The sequence below is a fragment of the Alosa alosa genome, chromosome 17 (genome assembly GCF_017589495.1).
Source record: "Alosa alosa isolate M-15738 ecotype Scorff River chromosome 17, AALO_Geno_1.1, whole genome shotgun sequence".
Classification (NCBI taxonomy): domain Eukaryota; kingdom Metazoa; phylum Chordata; class Actinopteri; order Clupeiformes; family Clupeidae; genus Alosa; species Alosa alosa.
In genome coordinates, this window is record NC_063205.1 from 22,393,109 (window position 1) to 22,407,206 (window position 14,098).

A 14,098-nucleotide genomic window follows, 5' to 3' on the forward strand; every position below is an offset into this window, starting at 1 on the left:
GCTGGATTACATAATTTATTAGGAATTACATTCTTTTTTTGTTAAGTGCAATGATTGAGTTAAACAAATTGTGAAAACCATAACTAACCACTGGAAATATTGCGCAAAATCACATTTAATCTTTAAATTATATCCACATGCCAAGACACTGGCAAACAGAGGCCCTGAGCTATAGCTCTGATGTCCATCACAGACACCATAATATTGAACATTCTAAATGAACACTAGTGTTGTTAATTGTAATCATTACAATCCAACAAGAACTACTAAAGTGTAGTGAGACGTAGCAGAGAGAAGCTAATTATTGCAGTAGTACAAGTGGGACAATTTGTTTTAACCATTAAAAACAAAAATCTGAGCAAAATCATAAAATAATGGGCAAAAAGACAATGAGATCAAAGCAAGATGCATTCTTCTTTCTTCTTTGGTTCATTACTCTGTCTCCTAGGAGTGGGAACATAATAGATGTCTTGGCTTTGTGGACGAGGCACTTGTCGGGTGTAAGAGGACGTTGAGGTGGACAGATATGAAGGAGATACCCTCCTTGCACTCGCTGATGTTGCCGCGGCGGCGGACCTCACAGGAGCCGATGGCGTTGTGGCGGCGGACCTCACAGAGGAGCTGACCAGAGACGCGTCTGGGGACGAGTACAGCGATCGCCTGGACGCTGGCCTGGGACCCGACTGATGGGAGGTTAGTGTGGAACTGCTGGATGTTTGTAGATCAAAGAGGCCTGTTGATGCACTCTTAGATCTGGAGATGTTTGATGAATCTACGTACTCCCATCCCCCGTCATCACTGAAGAAGTCTCTCTTACTTGTTTGGGCTGCTTGTAAAGGATTACTTGGCTGCTTGGAAGAAGTGGACAAGGATCTCGATCCGGACGGAACAGGAGCGGATGGCGTTGTGGACACGGATCTCGATGCGGACGGAACAGGAGCTGAGGGTGTTGTGGATACGGATCTCGCTGCTGATGGAACAGGAGCTGAGGGTGTTGTGGACACGGCAGAAGCCTGGGCTGGATCCAGATGTGAAGACCTGAATGGCGAATAGTGAGTAACGGGTGTTGTGGCAGAGCTTTGGGGAGACCCTGTCGACGGCTTGGTGGGTGTTGTCGAGACAGAAAACGGACTAGAAGCACCCACAGTCGGAGCCAATGCGTCGGAGCTAGAGAGCTGAACGGAAACTGTGCCGCTGGAAGAGTGGACCTTTTGTCCTGTGGTCAGACTGGCAGGCGACGGTGACACAGATGAATGCGAGGCCAAAGTGGACACGATTGTTACGAGCTGTGGTGCACTGGTTATGCTTGTGAGCACAGTGGAGCCGTAGTGTGAAGAATTGTAGAAAGACTCTGTGGAGGTCACAGTCGTCTTGACGGGAGACAACAAAGTAAAATCAGAATCAGAATCGGAAGAAGAATCCAGAGTCACTGGCGGACGATAGACGTGCTCAGTGTAGGTGATGAGGAACTCGGGGTACACCTGCTGCTTGTCAAAGACCACAAAGATAGAAGGGTCGCGCACGTCATTCACGCAGCTGTCATACAGAATGAGGCCTCCATCCCTGGAGGGTGGATACTGAGACTGCCCTCGGGTGTAGCAGCCTACGAGTACACGGCACACAAACATGGAGCGCTTGCCATGGCCAGAGGTGTAGTTGTTGGAGTAGGAGGCATCCCGGGCAAAGTAACATCCTACGAATTATCACAAAAGGAATACCCATCAGAACATCTGTTTTTTTTTTATAGATTGAATTGAGACAATTACACACTAAAAATGAATGAAACCAAAGTGATCACAGAACAATCATTTTGATATGATATTTTTTGGAAAAAGAGAGGCAAGTTGATTTAGGCAAGTTAGTTAATTAAACTACTATACGACATGCTTTGAAGCAAAGTTAATGAATTAAACTACTATACGACATGCTTTATAGCAAAGTTAATTAATTAAACTACTATACGACATGCTTTATAGCAAAGAATTCCATCTTCAGCGCTCACCTTCTCCGTAAACTGTTCCATTGGCACCACACTTACTGCAGTCAAAATTCTGGAAGCAGATAGCATCAATGTACTGAGAGTTTGTGCCATGAAAGAGCAGACGTTCCCCATCAGCGTACTTTTTGTCCTGATTGGCCTTCTTCATCCGATCTCGTTTCCTGCAGACAAAACATACAGTAAAGACAAACAAATTAACAAACACACCACAAGACAAAAACAAAAATCAACTGTGTGTGATACGATAGCTCACACTGTGCCAAAAATGTAGGCCCAATCATGGTATATATCCTTGTGAAAAAGGAGTCCTCTCCTTTTCCCCTATGACAAACTTTTGAAAAACTGCCTTGTGCCACACTTCCATGGACTGCAGCCAAACACTCACCTGCACTCAATTCCAGGTTTATGGCTGTTTATTTCATATGTGTCTGTATTAAGGTGTTGATTTTAACTGTGATTGGGTTAATGGTACAGACCACCACCACCACCCCCGCATTCCCTATAATGGTTTAGCCCAGACCTAATTGGGTAATTGCCTAGGCTATTTAAAGGCAGGCTTATTTCACACGGGAGAGACACACAATAGACGGGAGACAACGGAAGACAGAAGGAAGAGCTGGAGATCCAGGGACTCAGGGAAGTTTAGAGTTAGAACGTAAATTGAAGTTTATAATGTTAACCTTGCTTGCTGTGAGGCAAGGGGATAAAGTATGGTCCAAAGTTATGCAAGGTGCTTTGTTTGGATCGGGAGCCTAGAAAGTCTATGATTGTTGCCTAGTTTAATGGCGAGTTCAAATGTTCACTTGAAGATACATACTGAAGATCCCTGGATTTTTATGTCTGGATTCCTGCTGTGCTTCCTCCTGGTTTGTGGACTAAATAAATATTGTATTTTTGTATGGAACTGCTGTCTCCTGCCTTTCCTCAACACCACCTAATCCAGTGGCGCACCTCCCTAAACGTGGGGTGGTCGCCTCGGCCCCTCACAATCCTCTTTGAGAAGGAAATAATTGGTTGCCACTGCACTCCACAGGTGGTGTTGGAGGAAAGTTTCTTTTTTATTTATGCCTTTAATTCAATCCATCCGTGGCCTACTGGTTAGGGAATCAGACTTGTGACCAAAGGGTGGCTGGTTCGATCCCTAACTGGTGGGAAAAATGTGGGCGGGGGGATGAAGTGCCCCCGAGTAAGGCATCTAACCCCCGCTACTCCCCGGGCAGTGGGCTGGATTTGTTTGAATGAGACCTTGACTCCATGACTTCACAGCCTACAAGTTCAAAATTACTGTTGGGGCTAATTATGAAATGTGACAAACAACGAGATTGGATAAAATAGTTTTCTTTCCCTCCATTTTATAAAGGAGGCGATCATGTAACACTGACTCCTACCTACATCCCTGTATGAAAATTAAATTACATTTTCCAAAACTTTCAATGAATTCCAATTTATTGAATTCCTTGATTTCTCCAGGCCTGGAAAATGAGATTTTACAATTCCATTCACTTCTCCAGGGATTCCACGACCGTGGGAACCTTACCCTTAACTAAACCCTGAGTAAGCATAAAGGTTTATTGTGTACCGTCATATACTGCTCTCTTACTTGAAGTACTCTACCTTCCATGCAAGTCTTTCTCTTTTTTTAACTTACAGTATGCACCCTTACGTAATTGTGAGAATTCCCCCCTTAGAGAGTATAGACCCTTTCAATATGCTCTTAGAGGGTTTCTAAAACCAACGCAGATACTTTGAAATGATAGTAATATTGATCCAGCAAAACATTTTTTTGCTTTTCTGCATCTTCCTTCCTGAGTATGGTTTGCAGTGCTATATTTAATAGATCGATCAGGTCATAGAAATATTGCTTATCACACATAGTCGACAACAATTGGATGTGAATATCTTGAAAACATCTGGAGGGCCGTATGAAACCTGCTGGCGGGCTAGATTTGTCCCCCGGGCCGTATCTTTGGCACCCCTGCAGTAGACCATCACATTTTCTTCTGTTTGCTATGTTAACAGTTGACATGGTTTAGCAATGGCATTGCCATATTTTGTCCTTATCGTGTACTATTCTATGAGATGCACTAAAGCAAACAAAGTCACTTTGAATAAAAAACATTGGTTAAGGAACAACTGCACATATACTGTACATCTCAGCAATCACAGGAGACATTTGTCTTCAGAGTAATACAGTTCACCTATGCATGAGTCAGTTGATAGTGAGGGGATGGCCACAACATGCTTAACCAAGACTTAAAGGGTAAAGGATGTTACCTCTTGTCAGGGAAAGGGTATAAGAACTTGACTGAAGTATAGGGCTCTGATTTGTTTGGCGGGCAAATTGCAAAGTCTGTCAACAAACAAAGTTCTTGTGCATGAACTACTACTTAGACTGCAGTTAGGTGATGCAATTTATAAAATCACACCACATAGGTGGTGTGTGTGTGTGTGTGTGTGTGTGGAATCGCAAGTGGCTTACGTCTGAAAGTCTTCCCAGAGTTTTTTGTTCTGGATCCTCTCAACACTGACAATGTCAAAACCGCTCAGAGTCTTTCTGAACAGCTCCTGGACCTTCAGGTAGTCCCGGTCGGTACTTAGCAGAGTTACTCTCTGGATGGACACACACACACACACACACAAACAAACACATTGTAGTGTCAAAGGAAAGATCAACAGCTCAGCTGTTTTGACTAGATTAAGTAAGTATTACAAACAGTACAACTGTGGTGCCCTACTACACCAATGAGCCTGGTCCTCTGCATCAGTGGGCAGTTACCCAGTAGGCCCGGATTTGAAGTCAATGGGGGGGGGCTCCCTCTCCCATCGCTACAGATAACGAGAAAGAAGAACAAAAATATGAGCAAACCTTATATCCTGTTTCAGGCACGGCAGACTTGTCCCAGTATCCTGGCACACCTCTACCATGTTGTGATGATGCGGGGCCTCTTCTCTTGCTAATAACAAGACACCAATACATTAGTCCTTATTAAGCCGTCTCTAAAATAACAAGACACCAATATATTAGTCCCTATTAAGCTCTTCTCTTGCTAATAACAAGACACCAATACATTAGTCCCTATTAAGCTCTTCTCTTGCTAATAACAACACACCAACACATTACTCCCTATTAAGCTGTCTCTAAAATAACAAGACACCAACACATTAGTCCCTATTAAGCTCTTCTCTTGCTAATTACAAGACACCAACACATTAGTCCCTACTAAGCTCTTCTCTTGCTAATAACAAGACACCAACACATTAGTCCCTATTAAGCTGTCTCTAATGTATTGGTGTCTTGTTATTTTAGAGACAGCTTAATAGGGACTAATGTATTGGTGTCTTGTTATTTCTGTCTCTAAAATAACAAGACACCAATACATTAGTCCCTATTATTCCACTGCTTGGTTGAATTTCCCATTGTCCTACGTAATTTAGAACGACCATTAACCACCGTATGTTATTTGCACACCTATGAAGTAGATCCATTTTTTGGCCGTATCACACTTGTACTGTATATTAATTCGCCGAACTCGTTGTAAAGTTTAAATGAACTATGAACGGCAGTTTGTCCTGCAAGTTGAGAAATTAGTTGATATGTGTCGGAAGAAATTAGTTCTACAAACAAGACAGTTTTAGCGATTAAAACGTTTAAATTGTAACAGGAAATGAACACAAGCACGCAAGTGGCAACAGTGGAATAAGCGGGATAATGGACTCCACGGTGGTCTGTTCACAGAAATGAATGCACTCACAAGGTTTAAACGGCCCTCTGCTTCGCGTCGGGGCCGTTTTTCAACCTCGACCGTGCATTAACTTCTGTGAACAGACCACCGTGTCGTCCATTATCCCTTACTTATTACACGGCTCTTCACAAGGCAAGCAAGTTCTAGCGGTCATTATTTCTTGGGAAAGGGCCTCTGAAAAAAATAATGACCGCTGTCAATGGCAACGGAATTAGTGCTTCTAATTCAGGTATTTCCTACCACTACGCAAGGACTGGAACTTTATTCAAAAGTGAAAGCAGAAGGTTGATCAGCTGTGTTCTAAAGAATGTTTGATTCAAGTTCAATTGTTTCAGCAAATGCCACAATGAACGGTAACAAATAGGCTAGGCTTTGTAGGCTAAAGTCATATCGTGGGGAGTTTATTATTTCGTTTTGGCAAGTAGCCGTGTAATGTAAGGGATAATGTATAGAACGCCGGTCATTATTGGGAAAATAAGTCCCGACAGGGCGAACTGGACCCCGACGCGCAGCGGAGGGGTCTTGTTTCGCCCTGAAGGGAAGAGAGAAGAGCTTAATAGGGACTAATGTATTTCCGTATAATAAAAACGGGATACTGTATAGAACGCCGGTCATTATTGGGAAAATAAGTCCCGACAGGGCGAACCGGACCCCGGCGCGCAGCGGAGGGGTCTTGTTCCACCCTGAAGGGACTTATTTTCCCAATAATGACCGGCGTTCTATACATTATCCCTTACTTAAGCTGTCTCTAAAATAACAAGACACCAATAACCAATATATATATATATATATATATATATATGCTACTGCAAAGAATTGAGAATGGATAATTATGAGAAGGAAAATTACTATGATTGAAATACCTGGTTCTGGCCGTTTGGACACCGTAAGAAGAGACGAACTTAGGTCTTCTTCTAACTTGTCTTGTCTTGCCAGAGCTCATATTCTTCTGCTCCATAACTGTAAGAATGACAGCATGCTTTAAAAATGTTTAGGAATGTTACTAAAAATATTTAGGAATATTACAAAATCATCTGTCAGATACACACACAGACACACACACACTAATGGAGTTTTGTAGAGAGATGTGAGGAACACAGATTTGTCACCTCTGAGCACCTTTCTGCAGCCTTTTTCTAAAAGCTAGGTGTCGTTAGAGGAGGTCATTAAGAGGCCAGTCTAGTATAAGTGATGCGGTAGGTGTCGTTAGAAGAGGCCATTAATTGGCCAGTCTAGTACAAGAGGTGTGGTAGGTGTTGTTAGAGGAGGTCATTAAGAGGCTAGTTTGGTATTTAAGTTATGCGGTGGGTATAGTTAGTTATTTTGCACATCCCAGGTCAAATTAAGTAAAAGATATACTTAAAAAAGGAGTCTGCACCCTTAATTCTTTCCTTTCTTGTGTGTTATTTTGCCATGCTTTGGTATTTAAGACATGCGGTAGGCGTCGTACCTTTGAAACTGACTTCATACTGCTCTGTAGCAGCTGTAAAGAGAACCACTGCTTTGTTGTCGTCCTGGTAACGCTTTTCCAAATCACTGGAGGAGATTGAGGACAACCTATGCATCTCTTTCTGTGTACAATTGAAATATCATAAAAGGACCATCACAATCATTGATATTCCAATATCATACACTGAATAGAAAATACAGGCATCAACATTCAGTAAAAGAACTACTTCTATACAAAAACGTATGACAGGAAATCACTGACAAAAAAAAAATACAACAATGAATCCATCGCTGAAATTGAGAAATCCCTTTCACACATATTAACTGTGACACACACACTGACTGTTTTCCAGTTTGTTAATTGTTTTTCATTTCTTCTCTAGCAAAGTGACCTTACTGTAGGTTTCCTGAAAGGCAGTTTCCAAAATGATAATTTTTTATCATCATCATAATTTTTATATCTGCTAGTCACTTGATGTTGCACATTGCGGCCAGTCGTCATGGGCACTTGGAGCCAAATATTGTACGGCCACTGCAGCCAGTTGCGACACAGAGCCCCCATTATAAGATTTAACTAACTAACTGCACTGTTCATTTTTGTTCAGTAGAACAGAAACAGAACTGTTGGCTTGCAAAGAACCTCTGAGAATAAAGAGTGAGTGAGTGAGTGAGTGAATCTTACTATGGAGCCATATGGGATCCATTTCCCATATTCATCCTCCCAGAACCAGATCCACTTGGTGGTGAGGATGAAGTCTGGCTGGGCCACGGATGAGGCGGTGGAGAGCCGGCGCACCTTATGCGGACCGCAGGTCATGGTGTCAAAACGAACAGGGTCGCCCTCCCTACAAGAGACAACACACAGGTACAGGAAGACCGTTTTACCTACTGCAATAGCACTTTGTAATGGCTTTCACTACAGGAGATAATGCACAGGTACAGGAAGACTGTTTTACCTACTGCATTAGCACTTTGTAATGGCTTTCACTGCAGGAGACAACGCACATAGAAGAAATACAGTATGTGGGAAGATAAACGCCTTGTGCTATTGGTTGGACATTTCCCTCAACAGCCAATCAACAACCTAGGCCAATCAACAAATATCATATTATGAAGATATAGAGTACTAGTGTCCTATTACGTATCTCTAATGTGTAAAGCAAGCCAACAGATCACGGGGCAGGACCTCAGAGCAGTAGTGTTGATCGGGTTACAAAAGTCCCTCTCGATGTCTTCACTGTTTGGCAGGTCGGTCCAGGATTCACCCATCTTCACCTGCCACTGGTAGGGCATTTTGGAGTGGACTCTCCAACACCTGTCTGCAACAGACAGAAAAAGAAAACATAATAATGCAGAAAGTATGTCTCTGTGCTGTGTGCTGTGTGTGTGTGCGTGTGCGTGCATGACGTCCCTGTGGTGCTACATCCTCCACACTGTATGCTATGTGGTGCTATCATAGACAGTAAAAGAAATGGACAGAGCCACACCGTAGGACTTGAATGAGGGAAATGAAGTCACTTTGAATTAGTTTCCTGCTGGGTAATCCGTTTGTACTGCGCAGCCTCAAGAACAGTTTGCAGACAGACATGTGATGATGTAGCCTGGACAGCCGAATTTAACCTCGGCCACAAAATTTGAAGTCGGGAAATGTCTGTCTGGACATGCTCCATTGAAAAGCTTTTTTGCCCGTATGCAAATTCGCTGACCAATCAAATCGTCCAGGCAAGCATTACACAATGAGATAGATGAGCAATGGCGCCTAGTCATTCATGTGACATAAGTACGCTTCAGCTGATTTTGTTCACAAAATCAACAACAAAATAAAAAACATGTAAAAAAGATGTAAAAAACATTTAGATGTCGCTATTGTGTCTGTTGTACAAGATAATGACAGCACAATAACTTAAAAATAACAACAGCAAAAAAACACAAAACAGCAATTAATGCAATTGTCGAGAAGCAAGATATTTTGGATGTTCCCAACAGGATTCACCATAGGCCATTTTGTTGTCCTGATTGGTTAGGCCTATGCAATTGTGTGCTGAGCCATTTTTTTCCCTGTATCAGTTGAAACGCACCCCATAATCACGTCTGTTTTGTGCAGTATCAATAGAATTGAGTATGGCTACGTCATATTGATCGATGGACTGAAACAAGTTAACTCATCTGGTAGCCATGCTCAGAAAACTGAGAACGTGTTTAGAGTTTGAGTGCAGCTTTTAGTAGGTGATATGTTCTAATATAGTGGCAGTTTCGGATGCTTTCCTCTGTGACTTCTTTCCATAGGCTCCGACCCCAGATTGCCTTCCACCTTCTTATTGAGACAACAAGGTCTCTCCTCTCCGGTCACAATGTCATGACATTATTTTTAGCGTAGGTTTAGAAAGACGTCTATTATGGGGCCATAAAGTGGGATAACAGGTTATGGAGCCACTCATACAAGTTTTTTATTTGTCTGGAAATAAACAATGGTCACATGCAGGCTTAAATCGCTTCAGATGTAAAGGTATTTGATGTGGACGGTGGTAGGGCTAGCGTGCAGTAGACTAAAAGTTGTGGGTTCAATTCCTGGCTTCCACCGTTGTGTCCTTGACCAACGCACCCCAAGTGTCCTTGATAGGCACCCCAAGTTGCTCCAGGGACAATGTAATCCCTTGTAATATAGTTGACATATGTAAGTCACTTTGGACAACAGTGCTAAATTAATAAATGATGTGAAAGTGATGCCAAAATTAATGGGGATCAGTGGAAAGCTTACTGTAGGTCACATATTAGCCTCAGACCCTCCCAGAAGTGGTGCGCTTTCCACACGTTCCCCTACCCCCTTGTTTTAGTTGAACTCAGACGTCATGTTTGAAGGTGTCTATGCAGTGAGTGAAACTGAATTTCCCCCTGGGGACAATAAACTAACTAAGGAACTATGTAACTAACTAACTATCTATCTAACTAACTAACTAGGTTGTAGGTTTCTGGGTGACCAGACATAAAACAAGAACATCAGATGCAATGAAAGTTCCTGTTTCCCCACTATTATTAGTCTATGTGTGTGTGTGTGTGTGTAGTTATTGAATCGCTCCATAGAGAGCTATTTAAAATGTAATGTAATTGAATTGAATTGAATTGAATATTTAGGGAATCCGAACATAGACAGCTCTTCTTAGTACATTTACAACACTCACATCACATTCACCAAAACAATTAATCATACAAGGAGCAAAGATATGCATGTGCCCATACGTAGAGAAGAACACAAAGAACTTACTGTCTTGTTTGCAATCAGCTCTGACGAAGAAGAGGCAAATTTCGTTAATCTCTGTGAAAACAGGGCAACGGTCAGATTTTGGAGGCGGAGACTCAAGAACTGCCATCTAAACAACTTAGCGCTATTAATACATTATAATATACTGTACTGTTTTTGTTTAAAAGAGCAGATGGCTTTAAAATAACTGTTGTAGGTAAAGCTTGCCATTTGTGCCCACTCCCACACCAAAGCAAGCCATAGCCTCAAAGCAATTTGTGATACACAAACCCATACTCCGCTAGCGCGTCGTGCCTAGCAATGCCCCTTAGCTGTTGTAGAATCAGTGTAACCTACGGCTTATTGCTTAATTATATACTTACTACAACAGCCGATCAGATTGCAGCACTTACCTGGCCGTGCCCGACTCCTTACGTCTTTGGTCGCCTCTGTGTTAGTGGTGGCAGTGGCATGTCCTTTACCAGCTTTGCCACGTCTGCCCCTGGTCCTGGCACCAGGATTGGGCTTCAAGTCCTTCGCCAACGTGCCCCTGAGTACCAAGATCCTCTGGTAGACGGAGAGCATGGATCCCACCTTATCGTCGGGCACACCCCTCCTCCGCAGCGTCGTCATTGGGTGGGGCTCGAAGAAGTCGTGGGACCGGCCGCAGTCACCTGCAGAGTCGCAGGTGCCACGGATGTAGTCCTCGCAGATGTGGAGGTATGTGCAGTTGTCCTGGTCATCGCACTTGCCGAAGTCACCATCGCCTTGGTTGTATCTGATACACACCTGTACAAGGGGTGCATGTGAAAATGAATGAGGCCAAAGCACATAATTATACCATTGACATCAGCTCTATATGTTCAGTGAATTATGAAGTTTGGTAGCCTCAGATGGTGACAATCTTCCTCAATCAGCTGACTGGCTCGTGCACAATGAGGTTAAGTTGTTATCAGGGAAGACACTTTTGAGGAAGCATGGCAAATCAAGGTGTTGCAATCGAATTGAACTGAAAGCTGAAACATTTGATAGAGCCACTTACCGGTGGAAGAAGGGAATGTGGGCTGTCATTCTGTAAAAGCAGCTGCCTGATCTCTGCTCTGCTAAGCTTCTGCAGCCGATGGTTGGAGAGAACGTTGGCGTTGTGGGCCGAATTTAAATTGTGTCCGTAACAACAGCGTCTGTGTAACGATATAGCCTACCATGTGAAAATGTTGTTCTCTTTCATGATAGCGTAACGTCATCTATTACCAACCGTCCCGTATGTCCAACCTCTTACGTGTATGTGATGTGTCACTTAACCTGTTGAGGGGTGAATTATTTTCCTGTTTCCTTCTAGAATTCTATGCAAACGATCTATAGTTTCAGTGTTCTCAATACAGTCTATGGGGAAAATCTCTGAGAGTAATTGTCACATCATAATGTGGAACTCTCGGTTCGCAAACATTCTAATCACATATTTGTGACCATACTCCTCAACAGTAGGAATTTAGTGGAATTTTGATTTGCGACGAGAATTCTCGGGTGAGAAAGGTTGGAAATAGGCACCCACCAGCCCAGCACTAAACTCCGAGCGTGGTAAACAAAATCGGATAGGCTATTTAAGGCAGTAAAAGCCCCGGTAAGAAACAAACTAGATTTTGTTCAAATCTACACACCTATGGCTACTGAAAACGAAATGGAAGTGAAATGGCACTGAAAACGAAATGGTTGGTAATTGGTGGTTTTGATACTTGCATGAAAAAAATCCCTGTATAAAATAGCACATGATCCATGATTCAAAAATCAACAATCTTACCTTGCCTTGCATTCTCCATGAAGATACAATTTACAAAGATGAAGGTTTGTACAGCTAGACGACACCTTGTGACACATTGGAACACTGCAAATTTTCATGTTTGTTTTGGCAAGTATTTGTTTGACACCATCGTTCTCCGTGAGATGGAAAAACTGTTTATTTCCGAGAAGTAAATCAAATTCAGAGCAGTTTATATCTGGAAATCCGGAAGCAAGTTCAAGGAGTCTGTCGTAATCTATTGCTCCTCCATTGCCGCAAATTATTTTCAAGAGACCGGCTTCCGACATTTTTGGTGAAGATTGGAAAGTTAGGCTACCGTCTGAATGCAAGAGAACCAGCAGTCAGGGTAGGCTACATTGTGAGATCTTTCTGCACAGCTGGCGGCTGTCCATAGTAGTGACGAATGGAAAACGAAACTTATCCAGGCCTAAATCATTTGTTGCCAGGTCTCGTTGGAAATCCTCTGTTTAGACAACAACAATTAGTTTTCGTTTCATCACGATGCATAGGCCTAATGCCAATTGCTTTACTTAGAGAAAAAAATAAGTTAGTAGAGACAGTAGGCCTATACATATAGTGATCAGTAATTTTTTTTTTTCATTTGGCTTATTTTGACAGATGTTGAAGGGGATAGGCAACCCAGGTCTGCCATTCTAAGGAAATTAAACGATTAGAGCACGAGGGAGTTTATCAGCATAGCGCTCCCTCCAGAAATAACATGCAATAAACTGTTTGCATAAGTAGGTAGGCCTATTCAATCCCTATGCGTTCCAACCAAAGTCCAACCATGTATTGAATCTCTCACCAAGTACCTGATCTACCTGGCTGGTTTTGCTAATTAGAATCAGCTGGTTTAAGTGAGTGTTTGGCACAGTAGTGGTAGGACTTTTCCTATCTGAAGCGAGACTTTTCCACCTCTAATATATATCAGTGTGTATATTTGAGATGGGATTGGGAAAGGCGCTATATAAATGAAACTTATTATATATATATTATATAGGCCTACTATAATTATATAATATAATAATATATATTATATATATTATAATAATATTTTATATAAACTGATTATATGTATATATTACATAATAATACATTGAATTTATATAGCGCCTTTCTCAAACCTCAAACCTATCGCTTATATATATATATATATATATATATATATATATATATATATATATATATATATATATATATATATATATATATAGGGAACTGATTGATTTGGGCTGGCGAGTGAGTGACACACCTTCTGCTGGCAGCAAGTGATGGAGGATAAAAGTGGCTCTAAATCGGGGTGTGCGGGCACCTCGGAACTATGGACTAATGTTGTCGGACTTTGTGTTGGTTGAGGTAACGCGAGCCTTAGACTCCCTTGAACCGGTAACATATTTATTTATCACACCAGTGGCTCTAGACTGTAGTGCCACACATTATCAGAAGGATTGTCGATCAGCACTTTAGTCCTGTCCAGTCCTGAAGAAAATAATAATATTGCCAGGGGGATGGGGACTCAAATTTGAGTCACTTCCTGGTTATGTGCGCATAGTGTTGGTGTCACTGTAACTGACTGATGCTGCTGTCCCATCCCATAAAGCATTTACAAAAAAAGACTGGTAAAACATGTATCATGATTTTACTGCACAGACCTATACAAGGATACAAGGATACAAGGAAGTTTATTGTCACATGCATATAGTTACTGGAAGTAAGAAATGCAGTGAAATTATGTCTGGTGTCAGCCTATTTGTGCAAAGTGGGGGGGTAAAAAGTGCAGTAGAAGAGGGGTTTAGTAGATTAAGTGGCAAGGGCTGCATAAGAAAGGTGGGGGAGGATTGGAATTGGGGGGGGGGGCAACAAGGAGCACC

The 14,098-nt window shown here is 42.2% G+C and overlaps 1 protein-coding gene across 2 annotated transcripts; it reads right to left on the reverse strand.

Moving 5' to 3' along the window:
* Nucleotide 1: 1 nt before the first annotated feature.
* On the reverse strand, nucleotides 2–12,667 carry LOC125310529 (protein mono-ADP-ribosyltransferase PARP12-like). 2 transcript variants are annotated; one of them, XM_048268039.1, is made up of 12 exons: nucleotides 12,228–12,667; nucleotides 11,472–11,610; nucleotides 10,843–11,218; nucleotides 10,454–10,504; nucleotides 8,378–8,510; nucleotides 7,874–8,036; nucleotides 7,193–7,313; nucleotides 6,606–6,702; nucleotides 4,735–4,825; nucleotides 4,479–4,609; nucleotides 2,003–2,160; nucleotides 2–1,693 (listed from the first exon to the last, which is right to left on the reverse strand). In XM_048268039.1, exons 1-12 carry the CDS (start codon nucleotides 12,512–12,514, stop codon nucleotides 396–398), a joined length of 3,045 nt encoding a protein of 1,014 aa, XP_048123996.1. In that variant the 5' UTR covers nucleotides 12,515–12,667; the 3' UTR covers nucleotides 2–395. The 2 variants fall into 2 exon arrangements, with proteins under 2 accessions (XP_048123996.1, XP_048123997.1); XM_048268040.1 differs by lacking the exon at nucleotides 4,735–4,825 and adding an exon at nucleotides 4,866–4,953 and having other exon boundaries at nucleotides 12,228–12,658.
* Between the last annotated feature and the right edge of the window lie 1,431 nt (nucleotides 12,668–14,098).